Source organism: Bos indicus, chromosome 7 (genome assembly GCF_029378745.1).
Source record: "Bos indicus isolate NIAB-ARS_2022 breed Sahiwal x Tharparkar chromosome 7, NIAB-ARS_B.indTharparkar_mat_pri_1.0, whole genome shotgun sequence".
NCBI lineage: Eukaryota > Metazoa > Chordata > Mammalia > Artiodactyla > Bovidae > Bos > Bos indicus.
Window position 1 is genome coordinate 15,868,278 of NC_091766.1, and position 26,059 is coordinate 15,894,336.

At 46.4% G+C, this 26,059-nt stretch overlaps 1 protein-coding gene across 5 annotated transcripts in view; it reads right to left on the reverse strand.

The window, feature by feature from the left end:
* Positions 1–26,059, reverse strand: part of INSR (insulin receptor) — a 174,006-nt gene that overhangs the window by 48,313 nt on the left and 99,634 nt on the right. For all 5 annotated transcript variants that reach the window (XM_070792007.1, XM_070792004.1, XM_070792003.1 and 2 more), the window contains exons 3-6: positions 9,122–9,443; positions 3,439–3,587; positions 2,379–2,523; positions 264–478 (exon numbers count right to left, since the gene is read on the reverse strand). In XM_070792007.1, coding sequence (XP_070648108.1) covers positions 264–478; positions 2,379–2,523; positions 3,439–3,587; positions 9,122–9,443 — 831 coding nt within the window. The remainder of the gene's footprint in view (positions 1–263; positions 479–2,378; positions 2,524–3,438; positions 3,588–9,121; positions 9,444–26,059) is intronic.

The window sequence follows — 26,059 nt, forward strand, 5'->3', positions numbered from 1 at the left end:
CAAGGCCATATATATATGGGAGATGACATTCGTTCATTCAGTGCTTATGTGGCATCTTCCAGCACCAGGCATTGTATTTGGTATTTGGCAAAGAGATTAATGTGTACAACACTTGTCTTCAGTGTTTCAGAAAGTCTAACACACACTTAGTTGTTTTAGCTCATTGGGGGTAAGTGACACCCACCCCGGGTACCAGAGTGGTGGGGGAGGTAGGGGAAGTCACATTGTCTGGTCCATGAAAGGACGAGAGCATTGCCACTTACAGGATGCCTGGTCCCCATTGGTCTTTAGAGCAATGTCATTTCTCTCCTGGCGCCCCTTGGTTCCTGAAACTTCCTCCATCTTGTGAATTTCCGACAGGCAGAGTTTGGGGTTATAGTGGAAGAAGAGTTTCCCCTGAGTGATGGTGAGGTTGTGTTTGCTCCAGTCCCACAGCTGCCTTAGGTTCTGGTTGTCCAAGGCGTAGAAAGAGTAGTTCCTATGGAAACGCACACAGACCTAATCATTCATCAGCCTGTCATCTCCACCTCCAAAATGGTGGGGCCATGGCTGGAACTGATCTCATTCAGTGCTCCATTCCCAGTTCTAACCACTTGCTTGACACGTACTCATTACGTGTTGAATGGAGGGTGAGAGGTATAGGGGAAGCTGAGGAGGTCTTCAAGGCCAGGAAGATGCTTGAGATCAGTCTTGTAGGGGAGGAGGGCAAGACTGTGATGGATTGAAATATGGGTTTTGCAAAAGGGAAAGACTGAAGACACAGAGGCACCTGAGCTGGGCCCAGGGAAGAGCAAAGTAGCTTGTTCTGAACAACAGGTGGAAGGCAATACTGAAGCGATACCATGGCCCAAACCCTCTAGTATACTGCATGCTAGACCAAGATCAAGAACACATGCGCTTCCTCGGTAGACAGAGGGGGGCCGCTGAAGGTTTTATAACAACTCAGTAACTCAGGTAGACCTACGCCTTAGACTCATGAGTGGGCCACCAGGACGTGATGAATGGGAAATGGACAGCAGCTTGACCTGTGTTATCCAACACAGAGACCACCAGCCACATTTGCCTCCTGAGCCCCTGTGATGTGGCCCTTCTGAACTGTATCAGAAGTAAAAACAAAAAAAAACAGCAAAAAAATCCCACAGATTTCAAACACTGAGCATGAAAAAAAAGGATGTAAAAGATCTTGTTTATCATTTTTTGATATTGAGTCCATGTCAAAATAACATTTCAGATTTAATGGGTTTAGTAAAAGGCATTACTAAAATTCATTCCACCTATTTCTTCTAAAGTTTTAAAAATGTAGCTACTAGAACATTTAAAGTCTCATATGTGACTTGCATTATATTTCTGTGGGATGGTCCTGGTAGTTCTAGAACCAGCAAGGAGGTCATTGGAAGAATCCAAATGAAAGGTGTGACCTTTGGCAAAAAAGGTAGTTTTATGGTTATATAATATTCCATTACATATATGTACACACACACACACATATACATCATGTTTTCTTTACCCATCCATCCCTCAGTGGATACTTAGTATACACACACACACACACATCATGCTTTCTTTACCCATCCATCCCTCAGTGGATACTTAGTATACACACACACACACACACACACACATCATGCTTTCTTTACCCGTACATCCATCAGTGGATACTTAGTATATACACACACACACACATATACATCATGCTTTCTTTACCCGTCCATCCATCAGTGGATACTTAGTATACACACACACACACACACACACACATCATGCTTTCTTTACCCATCCATCCATCAGTGGATACTTAGTACACACACACACACACACACACACATCCATCCATCAGTGGATACTTGGTATACACACACACACACACACACCATGCTTTCTTTACCCGTACATCCATCAGTGGATACTTAGTATACACACACACACACACATATACATCATGCTTTCTTTACCCGTCCATCCATCAGTGGATACTTAGTATACACACACACACACACACACACACATCCATCCATCAGTGGATACTTGGTATACACACACACACACACACACCATGCTTTCTTTACCCGTACATCCATCAGTGGATACTTAGTATACACACACACACACACATATACATCATGCTTTCTTTACCCGTCCATCCATCAGTGGATACTTAGTATACACACACACACACACACACACACATCCATCCATCAGTGGATACTTAGTATACACACACACACACACACACACACATATACATCATGCTTTCTTTACCCGTCCATCCATCAGTGGATACTTAGGTTGTTTCCCTGTCTTGACAGAAAAAAACCCTAAGATTTTCTAACTCACAAACTTCCTAGTGAGGCCACAGATACAGTATCAGGCCCACATACCCAATTTCCAAGGTCTCCCCTCGAATCAGACGTAACTTCCGGAAGAAGGAAAGTGACACCAGGGCATAGGACCGGCGGATTTTCAGATATCCTGAAATTTCTTCAATGAGTCCAAGGTTGGCCTCTAGCTCAGCTGCCAGGTTGTCTAAGGAAAGGAGAGAATAAATATCCAGTGGGTTTCTACCAAAATATTTTAACCTTTCCAGAATTCCCCATGGTGAAGAGTTAACTTCCAGGCTGAAAATGATTTTTGCGAGCCCAGCTTCAAACACATTTATAACGCAGTGTGGTTATGACAGAGACTGTCCTGCCTGCAAAGCTGAATGTGTTTATTATGCGGCCGACTCCTGCTCCCTCCATCCCCCTGCTTTGTTGCCCTTCAATGCAGGAACCACTGCCCGGGTTTATATTATACATTCATTTGTTTATTTGCAAGATCCACCATGCATGGACTTGGCCTTATTCACTGTGAGTATTCAATAAACGTCTGCTGAATAAATAAACAAAGGAGTACTTTTTGCCTTTGACAGAATTTCTGGAAACACAGTTCCCAGACCTGCAAAAGAGGTCATGCTATCTGCTTGGTAGGGATGGGGAGGGAGGTGGGAGGCGGGTTTGGGATTGGGGGGGGACAACACATGTACACCCGTGGCTGATTCATGTCAATGTATGGCAAAAACCATCACAAAATCGTAAAATAGTTAGCCTCCAGTTAAATAAATTAATTTTTTAAACTGGAAATGCCTGATGTCACAGCTCAGTCCTGGACCCACTTCCCTGCTCCTCCCTGCCCCTCCTCGTCCCCACCCCAAGATTCTTATTTTCCAAGCTGAGAGTTGGGACATCAGGCATTTCCATTTTTCTTAATTAATTTATTTTAATTGGAAGCTAATTACTTTACAATATTGTGATGGGTCTAGGACTGAGCTGTGAACCCCAAGTTTGGAAGCACATTATTCCTTGCATGACTCCACTGATGGGTCTCTGGGTTGTTGTCCTGGTGTGCTCAGAGGGAGAGTGGATCCCAGGAGGTGGCAACCCCTCCCCCCAGAGCACTCACTGCCCCCTCGAATGTTGATGATTAAGCTTCCGTTGATGATGGTGCAGCCTCGGAGCTCCTGGGCAGATGTCACCGAATCGATGGTCTTCTCGCCTTCCAGGAGGTGGCATACCTTGGGACAGGGGCCCAGGCAAGGGGTACACATCAAGCTGCAGAAAGAGTGGGGAGAAAGATCAGGACGCACACACACACACACAGCAGAGAGCGTGCTGCACAGGGTCCCAAGTGACCATAAGGCAGAGTGCTTCAACCACAGCACTGCTGACATTGAGGTTGGAGAATTCTCCACTGTTGGGGGCTGTCCTCCACACGAGGGGTGTTAAGCAGCATCCCCGCACTCCCATACTATGCTAACACCACCTCCCATCCAAGGCATGACAGCCAAAAATGTCTCTGAACATAACATTGTCCCCTGGGGAAGGAGGTGCAAAAAGCCCCCTCCAGGTAAGAACCACTGTCTAAAGGGATAGGCTTAGGGCTTTTCTCCAGGGTGACAGGTTCTACAGCATTATCCCAAGGTCAGGGTACTCATGCCAAAATGATGGGGCTTCTGCCTTGTCCCAAAGAGAGGGTCTTCCCACTGTACCCCATGGGGAATCATGTACTACCCTGGAGATAGAACTCACACTATTACAAGGAACTGATGGGACTCCTGACGAAACCATAGTGACCAATTGTGCAGAGCTAATGATTTTACTCCAACTAGTGGTACTCAGGCTGCTACTGCAAGGTGATGGGATGCCTGCTGTTCTATGTGGGGTCTGACCTTCCCTGGTGGCTCAGTTGGTAAAGAATCCATCTGCAATGAAGGAGACTGCCTGCAGTGCAGGAGACCTGGGTTTGATCCCTGGGTTGGGAGGATCTCCTGGAGGAGGTCATGACAACCCACTCCAGTACTCTTGCCTGGAGAATTCCATAGACAGAGGAGTGGTAGGTTACTGTCCACTGGATTGCAAAGAATCAGACACGACTGAAGTGACTTAGCAGGCACACATGCTGTGAAATAGAGATGATAAGAGTATCTGCTTCACAGGGCAGGTGGTGATGAGCACTGAATGACTGAATGATATATGCCATCTAAAGTACTTGGCACTTAAAAAACAAAACCATTAGTCCTTTGCTATGATGATCACTTTTTACTAGTGGTATCATTGCTACCCTTGTTACTTCTACACCTCTGCCTATTCAATTTTGCAGAAGGATCTTTGTCATGGTGGTATAATAAAGAACACATCTGGTGCCCAGCTCCTGGCACAGAGCTTCAAAAGCCTTGGAATTTCCTGAGCGATAGAAACATCTTTGTTGTGCTAATGAAGTAGTGACCCCTAGTTGCTTCAGGATGAGGGCTGGTCACAAGAAAGGTCAAATGTGTGAGTTGGAAGGTTGCCTCATCGCTTTGACCTCCAGAGAGAGAAGGAGGCTGGAGATAGAGCTCAAATCCATGGCCAGTGATTCAATAGATCACAGCTATATAACAAAACCCCAAGAAAAACCCTGGACACCAACTTAGTCCATTTTTCTGGTTGGTGAGCACACAGCTGTGCTGTAAGGCTGATGTTTCTGATTCCATGAGGGTATGGGAGCCCTGTGTCTGGAACTCTCCCAGCCCTCATCCTCTGTGCCTCCTTAATAATAAAGCTGTAATTGTTAAGTGCCTGACATGAAGCTTTTTGACTGCTGAGGCATCTATTTCAAAAGACATGTGTCTTGAGTAAAATGTAACGAAAACAACTAGATAAGGAACAAGGCTGCCACCACCCCTGAAGGTCCCTCTTTCAGAAAGCCCTGAGGAACCTAGATAACTGACCACTTGATGGACCCTGCCTCTCTCTTCCTGTGCCCCAATTCCTGCTCTTGAGCTTTAAATTCACCACAGAGTGAAGCCATCAAACCCCAGACACTCTGCCCTCAGAACCTAAGAAAAGCAGACCTCCCAAGGGCCACTTCCTCTCTTTCTCTTCCTCTCTCCTTCTCTTTTCCTCTCTCTGTCTCTCCCCCCCCCCCCCCCCCCCCGCCGCCCCCGCCTTTTCCTCTGTGTGTGTCTCTCTCCCTCTCTCCCTTCTTCCTTCCCCTTCCCACGACCTCACTGTGTGGCCCTCCAGGACCTGTGAATAACAAACCTTGCTCCTTAAAGTTGCCTGATGGTTTCTTGCTGAAGCGCAGCAAGAGTTGGCCCAGCCATAAATAGGGCACCCCCCGGGGGCAGTGTCTGCAGAGCTAGCTATGTGATGTACACTTAGGTGAGCTCCGTAGGCACCCTAACCCAGGGTGCTACCATCCATAGGCTTGGACCATCAGCCTTTTTCTTTTAGCTCTGTGAGTTGTCCCAGCAAATTATTGAACCCAGTGGGTTTGTGGGAACCTCAAAATTTATAGCCAACCAATCAGCAGTGTGGGTGCTCTTGCATGTGTGTGTGCTAAGTCGCTTCAGTCATGTCTGACTCTTTGTGATCCCAAGGACTGTAGCCCACCATGCTCCTCTGTCCGTGGGATTCTCCAGGCAAGAATACTGAAGTGAGTCACCATGCCCTCCTCCAGGGGATCTTCCCAACCCAAGGATCAACTCGGCATTTCTTATGTCTCCTGCATTGGCAGGTGGGTTCTTTACCACTAGTGCCCACGTGCCTGCCCTGGGGACCCCCAAAGTGTGGCTGGCATGTGAAGTAAAGCCAGTCCAGTGGAGGACCAAGCCTTTAACTTGTGGGTCCGATGCCAACTCCAGGTGGTTGATGTTGACATCTATTGTAGTACACCCAGCTGGTGTCAGAGCAGCTGGGGTGGAAACAGAATAATGACCAAATGTTTGGGTTCTTTTGTTGGTTCTACAAATATTCACTGAGCACTTATCATGTGACAGATGATCCTCCAGGCCAGGGATAAGCAAACTACAGCCCGTGGGTCAGCTCCAGCTGGCCACCTGTTGTTGTAACTAGCACTGTATCAGAACACACCCACTGGTTTGAGTACCATCTATGACCATTATCACTCTATAAGGCTAGAGTAGAGTAGCCGCAACCATATGGCCCTCAGAGCAGAAAATATTTACTACCTGGCCCTTTGCCAATGCCGGTTGTAAACCGCAGGCACACAAGTGAACAAACAACCAACTTTCCCTGTGGGAAATTCACATGTTCTTTTCCAGCCAAGAAATGGAGTCTTGCTTCCTCATCCGTGGAATCTGGGTGTGGCCCTCTGAATTGCTTTGGCTGAGGCATTAGCACATGTGACACAGAAGTGGCTTAAGAAGTACTTACACAGTTTAAAGCCTGCCGTTCCTGGCTACACATGGAGAGAGGCCCCAGCTGCCCGTGCAGGGTATGAGTGGCTAGGTTGTACCATCCCATCAGAGCCGACCCACGCCGAACCAGATAAACCTCAGGTCAACCCACAAAATCAATAGAAACCATAAATGAGTGTTGTTATAAGTTACAAAGTACTGGGGAGGTTTGTTACACAGCAAGAGCTAGCTGATACATTTCTGAAGCCTACGGTCTCATTGGCGAAAATTAACAAATGGACAATGAAAATATCAGCCAGTGGTAAAGAGCACGAAAAGAGTTAAAATGGAGAGATGTGCCAAAGGGTAGCCAGATGGTTAATTCAGGCAGGGTGGTCACACAGGAAAGAAGTCTCAAAGGAAGTGAATTTTAAGTTGTGATGCCCTGGGTGACCAGGAGAAATCCAGCCACGCAAAGATCAAGAGGCAGAGAATTCTAGAAGGTGGGCGGGGGGTAGGGGGGAAGGACAGGGATGCCCCATACCCATCACACCCTTAACATGCACCCCAAATATCTAATACTCCTCATCTCACTGAAGAGCACCCTACCAGGTATCTCGGAGTGACCACGGATGGAATATAGTGAACCCACATGGGTTCACTGTTCTCTGCTATAAAAACATCAAGAACTACTTCCCAGATAGAGCCACCAGAAAGAAAGAAAACATATCTGGCCCCATTTGATATCAAACCACATAAGAAAACATGACAGCCCTTAAGTCTTCCACAAAATAAAAGCTTCAGAAGAAAAAAAAGTTTTTTTAACTGACAAAGTAACATACTGCCATGTTGCGTGCTGGGTCACTTCAGTCACGTCCAACTCTTTGCAAACTCCATGTGACTGTAGCTCGCCAGGCTCCTCTGTCCATGGGATTCTCCAGGCAAGATACTGGAGTGGGCCGCCATGCCTTCCTCCAGGGGATTTTCCCGACCCAGGGATTGAACCCAAGTCTCTTATGTCTCCTGCACTGGCAGGCAGGTTCTTTACCACTAGCAACACCCGGGAAGCCCTCAACTACTGCCAGAATGGGTCATAATTAACATCCCCCTCTTTCCCCTCTTTCATTCAGTAGAGGTCCCAAGCATCATCGGACAAGTCGTTAATTTCCTGGGGCTTCAATCCTGGGGCCACTGCCATCAGGAAAACATCAAAGGAAGTTGCTCCATTTTTCATATCTTTGTTATGATCAGAAAAAAAAAAACCCTCCTTCTATTTAAAGCCAGTGTCTTTTAGTGGAAGATGTTAATATCCTTGCTTTATTTCAAACATGAAACAAATAAATAAATCAAGAGGAATATGGTCATTTCCCCAATCTTACTGATAAACTGGCCCCAAAAAAGAAAAAAAATAGCTCTGTCTGGAATGCAAAGGTGATTTATAGGAGCCTATTTTTGGTCCACAAAGCCACGTGATAGGTTTTATCAAAAATGAGGGAAACAAAACATACTGTACTTGCAGGTTTCACAAACACTCAGGGAGCAGCTCCTGGGAGCCAGAATAAAGGTTGTTTTCCTTCCCATCTTCCCCACCCAGGGCAATAAAATTTCCCACCAGAACACTCTCACTTGGCTCATTTCCAAGTCTGAAGAGGGAAGATGTTTTACGTAAGCAGGTCAGCTCAAGGCCCCTTGACGTGCGTCTATCTCTGATTTGTTTTTGTGTTGTTTTGTGGCATTTTTTTTTTCTCAGACCTTCAACACAAAAACCAGGAAATGGATTTTTTTTAAAAACTCTGTTCCAGCCCCAAGCCCCCAAAATAGCTCATCCGAGAAGCTAACAGCGTGAACAAAAAGTCTGAGGTGTGGGGAGGAAATCTGACTCACCCCTGGGGAGAGAAAACCCTGCTTTTTCTCACCCAAGTAGTAGGAAATGGTTTGATGGTATTGTCCTTCAAAAGACAACAAAGCCTTGAGAATAATCTAGAATTGAGTCCTTCTTCCTTGCACTCCAGGCTAACCTCAGGACACGATCCAGATCTAGTTTGGAGAAAACACTTAAAAAATCTGAGCTCTGACCTGGGTTGTGATAGACAGTTCCATCAGTGGGAGCAATCAGGCCATATAAAGGACTGTATATGAAACTAAGGACTTCTGTTTCCAATGAAAAGCACAGAAAGCTTTCAATTTTTGGTATGCAAGATGCCAAAAGTATTTACTATCTGGCCCTTTGCAAGAGAAAGGTCATTGACTCCCTCTCCAAAGGCCAGTGCCCAAAACCAGGAGGCCAGAATGGCATCTGAGACACCCAACCGTGTCACGCATCATCAGCAGCTTCCTCGCTCATAGCCAATCAACTCTAGCTTCTCACACAATTTTAATAGGTGGTGTTACCAGCACCAACCCCATGTTCCTTTCCCTCTTGACAACCTGCCCTCTGCCCCCTGGGAACCCACACTCAGGACTCACTTGCTGGAATTCATCGTGTAGCCAGAGGGGCACTCGGGGATGCACTTGTTATTGTGAATGACATACTGGTGGCAGCCTTGCCTCCGAGAGTTCTTGCATTTGTTGTGCAGGTCCTGGCAGAAGCTGAAGTTCACGCAGCGCCAGTCTTGGAAGTGGTAGTAAGGGGGCGGGCAGGTCTCCACACACCTGCCGTCCAGGTAGAAGTTGCGACAGGCCACACACTTGGTGGGGTCGTCGGGCTCTGAGCAGTTGCCCAAGCACTCGCTGTGGCAGCAGAGACCCTCAGAGGTGCAGCCATGTGACTTGCAGATGGTCGGACACACTGGAGAGAGAAAGAAAACAGCTGGTCAATGGCTTTACCAATGCCGCGACAGCAACTTGAGAGGAGGAAGTGCAAGCCAAACAAAATCATGTCAGCAATGGCTCACTTCTACAGTACATGTTGCCTGCTGGTTAAAAATACAAATTTCTGGACTTCCCTGGTGGCTCAGTGGTAAAAAATCTGCCTGCCAACGCAGGGGACTTGGGTTCCATCCCTGGCCCAGGAAGATCCCACGTGTCAAGGAGCAACTAAGTCTGTGCTCCACAACTACTGAGCCACTGCTCTAGAGCCCGGGAGCTGCAACTACCGAGCCCGTTTGCCACAACTACTGAATTCCGTGCACCCTAGAGCCCATGCTCTGCAACAAGAGAAGCCACCACAGTGAGAAGCCGATGCAGAGCAACTAGAGTAGCCCCCGCTTGTCACAACTAGAGAAAAAGCCCACACAGCAACAAAGACCCAGCACAGCCAAAAATAAATAAATATGTATTTTAAAAAATGCTAGTTTCTGATGTCCCAACTCCCAGGCATAACTATGAACTCGTTTCAGCCCCCAAACCAGTGATGTGCTCTTAAACGTTTAACAACTTCTTCACTGAGTGGAGTAGAGAACCTCTTGCTTTAAAGCACTGGCCAATTTCCATGGTGTAAATATTCCCACCAGGGTCCTTTTCAAGCTACCCCACCTAAAGTTACTGAATGTGAAGCCAGCGAGAGATCTACAGTAGCACAGCATTAAATAATACATCCAATCACATAGAAACAGTAGTAGCAAGCAACCTCAAAAGCATAATCATAGAAAAAAGTACTGAGATGATTAGGAAGCGATAAGTACGAAATATTTATTTTCTTTGCTTTTTAACATAATTTCTTTAATTATAAGTTGATGTTATTTAAATTTTAATACCAGCTTGCTGGGAGATTGGGATTGACATATATACACCAGGGCTTCCCTGGTGGATCAGATGGTAAGGAATCTACCGGCAATGTGAGAGACCCAGGATCAATCACCGGGTCTGGAAGGTAACCTAGAGAAGGAAATGGCAACCCATTCCAGTATTCTTGCCTGGAGAATTACAGGGACAGAGGAGCCTGGCGGGCTATAGTCCCTGGGGTCTCAAAGAGTCGGACATGGCTGAATGACTAACACTTTCACTTCCACACGATTGATATTGTGTATAAAATAGATAACTGATGAGAACCTACTGTGCAGCACAAGGAACCCTACTCAGGACTCTGCGGTGACCTAAACGGGGAAGGAAATCCACGAAAGAGGGGATATATGTATATGTATAGCTGATTTACCTTGCCGTACAGTAGAAACTAACATGACACTCTAAAGCCACTATACTCCAATAAAGTTAAAAAAAAAAAAAAAAAGAAAAGACTAGAAACAAACAAACAGAATTACCAGCTTGTTTAAGAAGCAGTCTGCACATTTCCTGAAAATTACACAATTGCCTCGAGCAAGTCTGCTCCTGCATGTAGCTGCCATACTGGTATAAACACATACATCCTGATCTACATTTTCTCCATTTTACAATGAGGAAACTGAGGTGAGAGGAGGTTAAGCAAATGTCCCAAAGGTTTATTTGTGCTTCAACGCACATTTGCTTACACATTTGATCCAGATGTTTACAACCTCTATGGGAACACAATGGCCACAGAGTTTGCCTTTAGGCCCACGAGTCTAATGGAGGAGGCATATTCATTATTTAAAAGCATAACTGCAGGGACTTTCCTGTTGTCCAATGGTTAAGAATCCACCCTCCAATGCAAGGGATGCAGGTTCGATCCCTGGTTGGGGAATTAGGATCCCGCACGTGGTAAGGCAACTAAGCCTGTGCACTGCAACTAGAGAAAGCCTGCACGCCACACTGAAGATTTAGCATAGCCCCAAAATAATAACAACAATTTTTAAATTAAAAAAAGAAGTATAACTGCATACACAGCAAGCACTGTGCCGAAGGGAAGTGGAGGTGGTATTTCTGCTGTGACCTGCAAGAGATGATGAACGGGGCAGAGACTGTGCTTGGATTTCTATGCCTGGAGTTTCTTATTTGATGCAATTGAACTTGTCCACTGAAGGCTGGACTCCACTCTGGCGTTGTCCAGCAGCTTGTAACACACTCTTTATCCTGACATCTCACTACTCATGACTTCCTGCTTGCCCCTGATTTTGGTCCCTCAGTATCTGGCCTGGACCTCCACGACCAGCCTTCCCTTCCCAGGCTGCCAGCAAATTTATCCCTGGACCGATGGTTCCTCTGAGGCCACAAGCAGAGCCTGTTCCCCAAGGATGCCTTCTTTGCTCACTTCCTGCATAGCTCAAAACACGGTTTGGAAGCTGGGACATGGTCTTCACCCCCAAATCCCCAGGACCCTCGAGAGCTGCAGTGAACATTATGGCCCACATGGACACCACCGACCAGACCCAGGGAACTTAAAAGGCCTCTGAAGCTACATTTCCACATGAGCACTGGTGTTGGGTGGAACTTTCTGCGTTGACGGAAATCATCTCGATCTGCGCTGATCAACACGGTAGCCAATTCCCTGTGGCTGCTGAGTGTGGTTAGTGCAATGAGGAACACATTTTTTTTTTTTTAAATTGTGGCAAAATATGCATAAAACTGACCATCTTAACCAATTGCAAATGCACAGCTCAGTAGCATTAAGTACATTCACATTGTTGTACAACTATCCCCAGAACTTTCTCACCTTCCCAAACTGAAACTCTGTCTCCAAGAAACACTGATCCCCGCATCCCCTCCCCCAGGCCCTGACCCTCACCATCTACTTCCTATCTCTACAGATCTGACTCCTCTCGGGACCTCCAATGAGCAGAATCAGACAGTGCGTGTCCTTTTGTGTCTGGCATATTTCACTGAGCATCACGTCCTTAGGGCTTCCCTGGTGGCTCAGTGGTAAAGAATCCACCTCCCTATGCAGGAGATGCAGTTTCGATCTCTGGGTTGGGAAGATTCCCTGGAGAAAGAAATGGCAACCCACTCCAGTATTCCTGCCTGGGAAATCCCATGGACAAAGGAGCCTGGTGGGGCTTCAGCCCACGGGGTTGCAAAGAATCAGACATGACTTATCGGCTAAACCACAACACATCCTCAAAGTTGATCCATGTTGTAGCAGATGTCAGAATCCCCTTTTTAACAGAGGCAGAATTCCCACTGACAGCATCACCAATAGGTGCTTGCGTGCGTGTGTGCTAAGTCACTTCAGTTGTGTACAACTCTTTGTGATCCTATGGACTGTAGCCCACCAGGCTCTTCGGTCCATGGGATTCTCTAGGAATGGGAGTGGGTTGCCATGCCCTTCACCAAATGGGTGCTTGACTACAACTTAAAAAGGAGGGAAATGTCTATACACAATAAGATGAGCTTGAATAACTGTCACTGCTGAAATTTATACAATGAAAATCAATCCTATAGGTCAAGAAGAGGGAAAATCCAAGCTTTGCAAGGGGTTCGTAGGCAAATTTTTCTGGAACTTTAATTCTCCTTAAGATTGTCATGATCCAAAGGTGTGTGTGGGGGTGGGCGGGGGGGAAGCCATGGAATAAGAGATGTGAAGGGACTTCCCTGGTGGTCCACTGGTTAAGAATCCGCCTGCCAATGCAGGGACACAGGGTTGATCTCTGATCGGGGAAGATTCCGCATGCCTCGAGGCAACCAAGCCAGTGCATCGCCACTACTAAAGCCCACGCACCCTAGAGAAGTCATGGCAATGAGAAGCTTGTGCACTGCAGCTAGAGAGTAGCCCTCACTCACTGCAACTAGAGAGAGCTCGTGAAGCAGTGGAGACCTAGCACAGCCAAAAATAAATAAATAAATATTATTTTTTTAAAAATTACATGGAAAATTTAGAGCATCTGTGCCCAAGTGCATCATCTGATTTTTCTGTGTGGATCCAGAAAGAACTAAGAAACGGTAACAGGAGCAGGATGGAGTTAACCCACCAATGGCTGTGGAGGTTCTTGAGGGTTTCCATACCCCCCATTAGATTCTTTGTTATTGTTCAGTTGCTCAGTTGTGTCCAGCTCTTAGGGACGCCATGGACTACAGCATGTCAGGCTTCTCTGTCCTTCAGTATCTCCCTGAGTTTGCTCACACTCATGTCTATTGAGCTGATGATGCCATCCAACCATTTCATCCTCTGTCGCCCCCTTCTGCTGCCCTCAGTCTTTCCCAGCATCAGGGTCTTTTCCAATGAGTTGGCTCTTTGCATCAGGTGGCCAAAGTATTCGAGTATTAGAGTCTTACTTAATTATAATAAAGACTCCAGCAGGGAGAGCAGGTAAGTAACATTATCTCCATCTCACAGAGAAGACTTTTTACTTAGCTGAGACCCAGCAGGGCCAAAGCCGTAACTTCTATCTTTTGGCTCTGAACACGATACTCCTAGGTTTAAACAATGAAACAGGCATCCACAGGGTCCACCCAGTCAAGGAGGAGTGACCTGCATATAGTTCTCCACCCACAGGCATGCCACAAAGGTTTCTGTAAAGAACCCATGACAGCCTCAGTTTTCTTGTCTGTCAAATGGGGATGATAACCTCTTAACTCCTTCTCACACCTAAAAGAAGGGATGTGGGCAAGGCACTAGATTATTTAATAGGCAAGTATAGGTTTGATAGCAGTTATTGTGGGCAATAGTATTCTCATCATTATTAATAATCTGTCCACAGGAACCGAAGGAACTCAATGGCAGGAAGCAATACAGAAGGCAGACAATTATCTAGGATCCATGAAGACTCCACCCTCTGGAAAAGCACACGTGTGAGCAGGAAGGAGTCTGTTTCCTGGGCTGGGGCTGCCTCTGAGGGTCAGCACTTCGGTTCAAAAGAGCTGTTGGCAAAGATCTACCAAAAACTTCCCAGACATATAAACCTTCCTGCCTAGACAATGCTAAGAAAAAATGACCCGAAGCTCACACACAAGGCCAGAGGCTGCTCACAGGGCTATTCAGACTTCTTCTGGAGCCCTGCCTAAGAGGTCCACCTGAGAACAATTTCATTCTCCAGCAAAAGAGCTGGCAAGATTTTCCCACAGAAGGTCACAAAGCAAATGTTCGGGCCATATGTTCCATGCCACAACAAGTGCACTCTGTGTGAAGACAGCCTCAGAGAAGACCTATGGGTACAAACACATTGTGTCCAATAAAACTTTATTTACACAAGCAGGCAATGGGCTGGATCATTTGTCAACCCCTTCCCCCGTGAAACTTACCTGTGATTGATTTACTATTTCTACTGGGGCCTCAACTCCAGAAAGCCAGATGTTAACTTAGAGATGGATATGTTGTAAATCATTTTTATCCCAGAGAAGAAATAATCTGCAATGACGACAGGTTTATTGCCCCCCTGGGACAGTAACGTCCTCATATCTAACTTTGTGCTCCTGGTTTAGTGATGACAAATGCTTTGGCTTTACCATCCCAGCTAAACCCTTGCTAAAGGGTTAAAAGTGCTGCCTGGTGTTCTTTTTGGTTTGTTTGACTGGTTGGTTGGGGGATTTGTTTGTTTGCCTAACAGTTGTGTTTTTTAACTTTTGAAGACTATACTCTGATAACAATAAGGCAGCTCTGGGTGTCTCCCATCTGTTTCCAAGTACTTTATCTTATTTAGCAGAAATGCCACTGGTGGTTCCCCCCCACCCACCCCTCGTCCCAGGTTGAATTATGAAAACCAGGCATTTGGCAAGATGAGAATGGAGGAGGGGTCTGACTCTCCCCTCCCTGTGCCCCTTGCCCTGCCCCTGTTCACAGACACCAAGTGAGTCCCCAACACATAGCACACTCAACACACACCAGCCCTGGCTCAAAATGTCATGCCCTCCCCTCCAAGCTGTTCCTTCCAGAGAGGATGGCAGTCTTTTCAAGAAAATGCCAAGAAGCCCAGGAGCTGTGGACCTTCCCAGGACAGGTTCATGACTCGTGTGTAATGGAAAATCCACCCAGACCTCCCCCTTCCAAACACACAGGTTCCTTGTTCACCCATCTCCCGTCCCCCACCCTCCCACCCTAGCTGCCTTGGGCTGCTGGCCCCAATATCCTCCCAATTCTCCCTAAACTTTCCTAAAGCTCCTGGCCTCCAACTTCACTAGAGGAGAAGCAGCCACTACCTTCCTGAAACTTTCACCCCCAGTGGCTTTTTCACTCCAACCCACTGAGAAGATTGAAAAGTGAATTCTAAACAAACCGCAAGAAGGCATCCTCTGGTTGAACTTCCCGAAGTAAAGTGGAAGGCTCCTGACCAAATGACCCTTTCTCCAGAGAGAAATCTACAGAAATGCCAGTTGGCTTAAGACAGGTGATATGGGGGACTTCCCTCGTGGTCCAGTGGTTAAGAATCTGCCTTCCAATGCGGGGATGCAGGTTCAAACCCTGGGCAGGGAACTAAGATCCCACATGCAGTGTGGGCAACTAAGCCCACGTGCCACAACTACTGAGCCTGTGTGCTCAAAGCCCACATGCCACAACTGCAGCCCACAACTGGAGAAAAGCCCCCATGACACAACAAAGACCCAGAGAAGCCAAAAAGAGAAAAAGAAAGAGAGAGAAAGGGGTGGTATGAAGCAAAGGAAGCAGGTGCAACTTGACCCCAGTATATCTACTTCTAGGAATTATCCTGCAGACAAGAGAGCATATGTGCACCTAGATGCCTAGACAGGGATATTCTGTGCCCTACAATACATTAGCCGTTGGGGTTTGCAACAGCAAAAGCCTGTAAACAGCATAAAGGTCCAAGACAGGAGACTGTGTAGATAAATTAATGTGGATCAAAGGGATGGAATAGCACACAGCTGTGAAAATGGAGGCAGCTCGATGTATTTTAATGTTGGAATCACTTCCAAGATAGCATTAAGGGGGAAGAAGTATCTAAAGAATATAGCTTGTTAGTGGGAAAAGGAACAAGACATACACTGTGGGACTCGGAAATGGACAGCTAGTTTGGGAAACAGTTTGGTCATTTCTTATAAAGTGACACATACTTCTGATCCTTACCACAGAAGCTAGGGGTTTAGCCAAGTGAAGTGAAGAACAAAACAGAACATTTAGGTTCACACAAAGACCCGTATGGGAATGTTTACAGTGGATACATTCATCATCACTGCAAGTTCAGTTCAGTAGCTCAGTTGTGTCTGACTCTTTGTGACTCCATGAACTGCCGCATGCCAGGCCTCCCTGTTCATCACCAACTCCCGGAGTCCACCCAAACTCATGTCCATTGAGTCAGTGATGCGATCCAACCATCTCATCCTCTGTCGTCCCCTTCTCCTCCTGCCCCCAATCTTTCCCAGCATCAGGGTCTTTTCAAATGAGTCAGCTCTTCGCATCAGGTGGCCAAAGTATTAGAGTTTCAGCTTCAACATCAGTCCTACCAATGAACACCCAGGACTGATTTCCTTTAGAATGGACTGGTTGGATCTCATTGCAGTCCAAAGGACTCTCAAGGGTCTTCTCCAACACCACTGCTCCACTCCAAAAGCATCAATTCTTCGGCGCTCAGCTTTCTTTATAGTTCAACTCTCACATCCATACATGACCACTGGAAAAACCAGAGCCTTGACTAGACGGACCTTTGTTGGCAAAGTAATGTCTCTTTTTAATATGCTGTCTAGGTTGGTCGTAAAACTGGAAACCAAACTAAATATCCCTCAGCTGGGGAATGGATAAACACTGTATTTCCATACAATGAACTCTGCTGCTGCTGCTAAGTCGCTTCAGTCGTGTCCGACTCTGTGTGACCCCATAGACAGCAGCCCACTAGGCTCCTCTGTCCCTGGGATTCTCCAGGCAAGAACACTGGAGTGGGTTGCCATTTCCTTCTCCAATGCAAGAAAGCGAAAAGTGAAAGTCAAGTCGCTCAGTTGTCCGACTCTTGGCGACCCCATGGACTGCAGCCCACCAGGCTCCTCCATCCATGGGATTTTCCATACAAGAGTACTGGAGTGGGTTGCCATTGCCTTCTCCGACAATGAACTCTAGAGAGCAGTCAAAAAAGAATTAAGTCCCAATCTCCCACCATCACCACCCCTTTCCCCCCCGGTGTCCATACATTTGTTTTCTGTTTCTGCTTTGCAAATACATTCATCTGTACCATTTTTCTAGATTCCACATATATGCGTTAATATCTGACATTTGTTTTTTTCTTTGGGATTGACATATATACACTACTAAGTATAAAATAGATAACTAATGAGAACCTACTGTATACTACAGGGAACTCTACTCAGCGCTCTGTGGTGACCTAAATGGGAAGGAAATCCAAAAAGAAGGGGGAATATATGTATACATGGGGCTTCCCAGGTGGCACTAGCAGTAAAGAACTTGCTTGTCAATTCAGGAGATGTAAGAAACGCAGTTTCAATCCCTGGGTGAGGAAGATCCCTAGAGTAGGAAACTCACTTTAGTATTCTTGCCTGGAGAATTCCACGGACAGAGGAGCCTGGCAGGCTACAGTCCATGGAGTTGCAAAGCACATGACTGAGCACACACACACACATGTATTCATATAGCTGATTCACTGTGTTGTACAGCAAACACTAACACAACATTGTAAAGCAACTTTACTCCCCCCCCAAAATTTTTTTAACTGCTGATTCCCACAACACGGAGATGAATTTCAAATGCATCATTTTGAGTGTGAAAAGCTAGTCTCCAAAGATACACATTCTATGATTCCCTTTATGTGACATCCTGGGAAAAGCAAAACTCTAGGGACAATGGACACATCAGTGGTAACCAGGGGCTGGAACTGGGGAAGGCTGACTGCAAGCAACAGAAAGAAATTTGCAGCGGGGGAGTGACCAGACCATCCCATACCTTGACTGTAGTGGTGGTTACATGACGATAAAGAAAAAAGTGTTAGTTGCTCAGTTGTGTCCAACTCTTTGCCACTCCCTGGACTGTAGCTCACCAGGCTCCTCTGTCCATGGAATACTGGAGTGGGTTGCCATTCCCTTCTCTAGGGGATCTTCCTGACCCAGGGATTGAATCCGGGTCTCCTGCAGTGCAGGCAGACTCTTTACCATCCGAGCCACCAGGGAAGCCCAATAATCAGTCAAAATAAGACTTCCCTGGAGGTCTAGTGGTTAAGACTCTAAGACTTCCAATGCAGGGGGCACGGGTTTGATCCCTCATCAGGGAACAAGGATCCCACAGAACATTACACTGAAACACAGAATTCTGCTGCATGGAAATTACATTTTCAAATGAGGGGGAAAGAAAAGGATGAATGGGACATATGTCCCCCTGGAAGGGACACAGGAAATGTGCCCCATGACTTCTTGTGGAAAAGGAAATGTAGATGAAGTAGAGGGTGCATAGCAGCATACTCACATATAAGCACAAATTGATTTTTCATTTTTCCTATGTATGGGTACACCCTTCTGAAATTGACATCTATTTAAAAATACATTTTTTTAGTATAACTGAATCATTTTGCTGGACACTTGAAACTAACACAACACTATAAATTAAGGATACTTCAATAAAAATTTAAAAATAAAAGTACATTAAAAAACTCTGCTAGATGATTAAGAAAGGTTTTTGATCCATTATATCATTCTACTCCCAAATATTCCTCTAGTGACTGTCAGAATAGCCGACAGACATCTGAGAGAGCTTTACAAAGTTTTCTCTTATGATTTTTTTTTTTTTGCCTTAGTACAAAATCAACAATCAAAGTAACTGACTACCAAGTGTTTTCTGAGATTGGAATCTGGACCAGGAGCAGGAAGTAATATTATTGAGGACAAGCAACACTGAGACGATGGATGAAATTTATTTAATAGATTGTGGATTCAAATATTGCATCAGTGTTAATGCCCTGATTTTAAACATTGTACCACGGTTGTGTAAGAGCATTTTCTTATTCTTAGAATATAACCCCCAGGAATTAAAGGCAAAGGAACGATACACCTGCCTGCCTCTGACTCTCAGATGATTCAGCGGGGGGAAAGCTCTCTCTTTACATATATATATATATAATGTGTATACATAAATCCACGAGACAGATACTAAAATCAAAGAGGTAAAACTAGTGAATTTGGTACAATTCTTGAGGCTTTTCTGTCAACTTGCAAACTACATCAAAATTAAAAGTTACCAATTTATATCCAAGCAAGGTTAAAAGCTAGAATAGTGGGACAAAGACCGAGAGGTAAATGACTTACTTATAAAAATACACCCACTTTTGGTTTCTTTGACTTTTTAAGTTCAAATCAATTTGGTTTTTCTCAGTTAAGATGTTATATGGTAAAAAGAAAACTTAAAAAAAAACAGTATTAAATTTTTCCATATCACAACATATGTTAATAGTATTTTGCTACATTGCCCTCCTTTCCAAAGCCTGTAGTTAAAAAAAAAAAAAAGCTCGATTTATTATTCCAAAAATTACTGCTTTCCAGAAATTTCCAAACGGAACAGTGGCGTCATAGACCGGCGGACACATTAACCGCAGGGCTCCGTGGCCCTCCCTGAAAGTGTGAATTTTACAAACTCCTTAAAGTCCATCCTATGACTTTCTCCCTCGCGTCCGCCCCAGACTCTGACAGCGGAGGTTCGAGTCCCCGAAGCCCCCGGGCGCGGGCAGCACCTTCTCGGTAAATTCCTCCCTTGGAATCCGGTTGATTTAACGGTGGGATAGGGGGACTGAGTGACTTTTGACAGCTTAGGTGGTCAACTGTCCAGACGCCCTTTAGGGTCTGCGCTCCTTGAGAAGCCGCGACCGCAGCAGCTCGCGTTCTTGAAGCAAAGAAGCTCCCCACTCCACTTTCCTCCTCCGACAATGCCGCCCCCGCCTGCGCGAACATCTTCCCAGATGCTTTTGGACTCGAGTGGCGGAGCTCTTCGCAGAAATACGGCGCGTGAAGACGAAGGCGGAGCCTCAAGGGGCGGGCGTGGGGTGGAGGTGGCTCCCCGCCTCGGCAGCCTCAAGATTGGTGAGTTCCAAACATCTATATGTGTGTTTGTGTGTGTGTTTGTGTGTGTGTTCATGAGGGGCGGACCCACGGTGGGAGAAGCCCCGCCCCCCGCAAGCTGGCTGCAGCAGAGAAGCACAAAGCCCGAGGTGCGCTCCGCTCCGTGGAATCCGGGCCGGGCGGTGGCGGCAGCCTCAGCGCCGCCCTCGCGCTCAGCCAATGGGCGGGCGTGCTGCTGGGGCTCTGGCCCCGCCCCTCGGGCGCGCGGGGCTCGGCTCGCCCGACTGGCGCTCTGGCTGTGACCGCCGCCGGGCGGTCCGCGCCTGGGGCCCCAGGAGGGGGCCCCTTCCGAGGGTTCAAACCTTGCAGGGCAGGCCCGCAGAGGATGGGAGTTTGGAAGAAATTAAAGAAAAGGAGAAACCGAGTGTGCGGACCGCCTCGAGCAGCCGCCGTATGGCTTGGGCCGCGCACGGAACTGGGCGTGTGCCCGGGAGGAGATCGGGTCACCGCGTGGCAGGCAGCGCCCGGGATGGCCGAGGGGGGCCCTGGCCCCAGGCCTCACTCGGGAGGAGCCCAGAGAGGGGCATCGGCTCGCCAGGGTCCAACAGCACAATCTGCCAACTTGGGGGCTAGGGGGTGTGGCAGGGAGAGTCCGCACTCTTCTCCGACCCTACTCCCGAGATGTCTACCCTCGACGCGCCCAGAATACTGAACACCATGCTCATAAATTACATTCCTAAGAAAACTTACAAGGTTTGTTTTCGGAGTGCCCTCCAACCAATGTTCCCTCTCGCCCCCACATTTGAAGATGCCCACATATGCTTGCCTGGGCTTCCCCAGTGGCTCAGAATCCTGCAACGCGGGAGACGTGGGTTCGATCCCTGAGTTGGGAAGATCCCCTGGAGAAAGGCATGGCCACCCACTCGAGTATTCTTGTCTGGAGAATTCCATGGACAGAGGAATGGAAGGCTGGCAGGCTACAGCCCATGGGGTCGCAAAGGGTCAGACACGACTGAGCAACTAAGCACGCAGCACACCTTTGCTTGCAATTCCTGTAGACCCAAGCAGTGAATGGCCATTCTCTAACGTCCCCCCACCCCCACCCATTCCAGGTGAATACACTTTAAGATATATATTCCGTTTGCTGAATACAACATTCAACCTATATCAGTTAATAAGCTCTTACTAACACTATTATTCGAACAACCACCGCCATTATAGATGGAGACACTGAAGCACATAAGGGCTGCTGTGCTAAATGCCAGTTCAGCTAGCAAGCAGCCGGGCCAGTTGGAACCCAGGTCTCAGGGAGACTAGGACCAGGGTGCAGCACCATGGATATACTGCGGGTTTAATTCATGGTGTTTCTTACTCTGGCCCATCTGGATTTGGGCCCTTGGCATTGGGTTGCAGAAAGGGATGGAGACATTATCTCTTCTCTCCTAGGATGCACAAAAGAAACAGGCAAGCCAGAAGAAAGGGAAAAAAGTGAAAGTGTTAGTTGTGTCCAACTCTTTGGGACCCTATGGACTGTAGCCCATCAGCCTCCTCTGTCCATGGGATCCTCCAGGCAAGGATACTGGAGTGGGTTGCCATTCCCTTCTCCAGGGCATCTTCCTGACCCAGGGATCGAACCTGGGTCTCCTGCACTGCAGGCAGACTCTTTACCTTCTGAGACACCAAGAAAGTCCTGAGAAGGGGAGGTTTATTACTGCATCTGTCGAATTACTGCATCCCAGTGCCATGCACACACACAAGGTGCACAGTAAAACTCACAGGGGAGAAAAAAAAGTGGAGGGAATCAGGTGACTGGTTTTATTCCAGCAGGAGATGGACAGTACATGCAAATGTGTGAATCAACAGGGCTGCATTAAGCATAAAAGAGTTCAGAGCTGATGAAGGGCAAAGTACAGAGGAAAAGGTGTGGGACATCGGGCAAGATGGGACGGTTAGGGAGCCAAGGGGCTTGGACTTTGCATCACAGGAGGAGCCAAAGAAGGGCTTCAGCCAGAACAAGATACCACCAGATGCACATTCGGGCTTCCCTGGTGGCTCAGATGGTAAAGAAGAATCTGCCTGCCAATGCAGGAGACCTGGGTTCGATCCCTGGGTCAGGAAGATTCCCTGGAGAAGGGAATGGCTACCCACTCCAGTGTTCTTGCCTAGAGAATCCCATGCACAGCGGAGCCTGGAGGACTACAGTCTGTGGGGTTGAGTGACTTTCACTTTCAGATCCACATTCAGGGTCAGTATTCTGGTTCTCTGGTAGCTGGATAAAGAAGACAAGAGGGAACAGGGAGAAAGAGGCTGACGTCTGAAGCCATCAGGGGAGGTGGGGTTATCAGGCTTATCAACATGGATAACTCCCAAGTCTCCACCTTGGGCAGGTACACAAGACTCACAAGAAGAACTAAGAAAAGAAGCTAGGTAGGTACTCAGACTTGGACCATCTGGATCTGCGGTGTGAGTCCAGGATGTCAGAGCTTCTGCACGTGATTGACTGTGTCTCCCATTGCTAAGTTGCACTTCAAACCAACCCCCGACCCCACCGCCGACCTGCTCCTTAAAACTACTCTTGTTAAAGTGCCTTGTTTCTTATGGATATTTTGGAAAATTTCCCTCATGTATATATGTAATCCATACACATTTTAGGCAATTAACTGTAGCAATGACTTTTTAAAAGTTACTGAGTTTTAGCCTACTGCTTCTTGAGTCAATGTAACTTTTACAGGCTATTTAGAAATTAACAACAAAAGAGCACAACTTATGAGATTCAGGCATAGCTGTTCTTAGGGGCAAATTCAGAACTTTAATTTCTTGTGAAAGGAAGTGACTAACTTAAACTCCTGGTGGCTCAGTGGTAAAGAATTCGTCTGCCATGCAGGAGACATGGGTTCGATCCCTGCATTGGGAAGATCCCCTGGAGAAGGAAATGGCAACTCACTCCAGTATTCTTGCCTGGGAAATCCCATGGGGTCACAAAAGAGTCAGACACAAATTATCAACTAAACTAAAAACTTAACCTAAATAAGATGAGCACTTAAACCAGTAAATGGTTATTTAATAATATTTTGCAAGTTATTTATTACCAGAGCTGGCTTTATAATCTTTTTGTGGGTTTTGTTACATTTCCATGTTCTGTCTTTATTAATATATATTTATTCTTTCCACATATTTTTTCCCTTAGTTACACTATAGTCTTCATGCTAAGATAGCACTGCCCAATAAACAGTCTGCATTGACAGAGAAGATCTGTATCTGTACTGTGGAATTTGGTAGTCACTAGAGGCTGCAGTCCATGGGGTCGCTAAGAGTCGGGGAAACGACTGAGCGACTTGCCTTTCACTTTTCACTTTCATGCATTGGAGAAGGAAACGGCAACCCACTGCAGTGTTCTTGCCTGGAGAATCCCAGGGACGGGGGAGCCTGGTGGGCTGCACAGTCTATGGGGTCGCACAGAGTCAGACACAACTGAAGTGACTTAGCAGCAGCAGCAGCAGGGGCTTCCCTGGTGGCTGAGATGGTAAAGAATCGGCCTGCAATGCAGGAGCCACAGGTTTGATTCCCAGGTCAGGAAGATCCCCTGGAGAAGGGAATGGCAGTCCACTCCAGTATTCTTGCCTAGAGAATTCCATGGACAGAGGAGCCTGGCTAGCTACAGTCCATGAAGTCACAAAGAGTCAGACACAACTAAGCAAGTAACACTACTACTACTAGTCATGTGTAGCCACCAAGTGCTGGAAACCAACTGACATGACTGAGAAACAATTTTGCTGTAGCTAATGGCTACCCTATTGCATATTGCAGCTCTAAAAGATCCAGTTTTGAAATTGTCAGTTCTGTTTGTTTTCTAATCAGTGAGTCCCCACTAATTGATTATTTCCTTCTTCCTGTGTAGATTTGCTTCATTATTCGTTGTCTCATTTCTCTGTTTAATCATTTAAGTCTGTGTTCACATCTCCGCTGTCTTCTAAAACATCTGTCCTTGCAGTGTTGAGTTCTGCCTTTGACCAAAGTTAAGAATTCTGTATTGTTTTTAATTATCACATGGTAGGAGTTTGTCTTGAATGGTTGTTTGGTTAAGCTTTTAAAAATTAATTTCCAGTTATGTTTACTTACAGCCAGAGATTAGGCAGTTCAATGTCTGCTTTTTGGGAAGAATTGGGTTTTTTTTTCCCCTTGAGATTTAACAGATGATTAGTTTTTCTAAATATTCCAAGAGCACTTTAAAATGTGTATTGTTTGCAGAATACAAAGTCCAGCCCATATCTGTTACCATGATCTTATTAACCTTATTATTCAAACTCCTTGTTCCTTAATTGAGATTTATCTACATGATCAAGGCTCTGTTTGTATCTCCCCTGAGGTTTCTTAATTCTCCTCCTATTTCCTGCAATTTGTTCTCTGAAGTTGGTTCTATGCATACCTGACCCTCATTTAAAGATTGTCCCTTCACTTAATGCAAAACCTCTCTCCTTCTTTCCTTGATACCTGCTGCCTTGAATTCCATGCATATTTTTCTCGTTGATATTTGCCCACATGTTTACATTTTCTGTGTCATTTTTGGGATTAGGTATAACCATTTTCTTTCTTTTTTTTTTAATCAAAGTAGAATTAATTTACAATGTTGTGTTAATTGTTGCTGTTGTTCAGTCGTAAGTCATGTCTGACTCTTTTCAACCCCATGGACTACAGCATGCCAGGCTTCCCTGTCCTTCACTATCTCCCCGAGTTTGCTCAAACTCATGTCCATTGAGGCAGTGATGCCATCCAGCCATCTCATCCACTGTCGCCCCTTCTCCTCTTGCCCTTAATCTTTCCCAGCATTGGGATCTTGTATAACCATTTTCTAGTGGGGAGAAGTGAGAGAGAGAACCATAGCATCCATGGGAACAACAGAGTGGGAATGAGAAATGTCAGAGTCTGAAATCTGTCACTGTGGAAGGCCTGAATTGCAAGGAGGGTTTCCCTGGGGACAATCTCAACCATAAAAAGGTCCATTCATATGACTGATGGCTTCCCAGTAACAAGAACACGGTGGTCTTGAATAATGTACAGGTCACCAGAAGCCAATTTCCCGGGAGCTGCTACACCCACGCGCTGGCAGAGGCTAAGCAGAGAGACAGGGAACAGGGAAAATATCCTCAACTCCTAAAGGACAAGAGTAAACAGGAGAACGTACTGCCTTTCTGTGGAGACATCGTGAAATGGAATCATTCGTCAGAATAAAAAAACACCTATTTTAAATTCCATCGTGACCAAAGAGACACAACACTCGACTCATTTCCTTATTGAGTTGGTTCTTGAAGCCAGCCTGGCTGCTTTATTTTTCCATCTAAAAGCTCCATGTGGCGTGTCCATTCCGGGAGCCCAGCAGGTATTCCTGGGACACCCCCATGTGTACACTTCAGACACGGCTCTTCTACTAGAAAAAGATGGAGTTCTCCGATGCGGATGGGGGGGCACCCATTTCCTGCCCGTGTTTATTTTGACTTATGAAAAGAATGTGTTTGTCCCTTTGCCACTGGACCCTCAGACTTTACTGGCTCTTTGGACCCACTTTGCAGCCCTCCGTCTACCTGAGTAAGCACCTTGTACACCTGGAACTTCCTGACTCTGCTTCTGTTTATGCTGCCAAGCCCCGGCACACACTTGGGAGAAATGCACGAAGGAAATTAA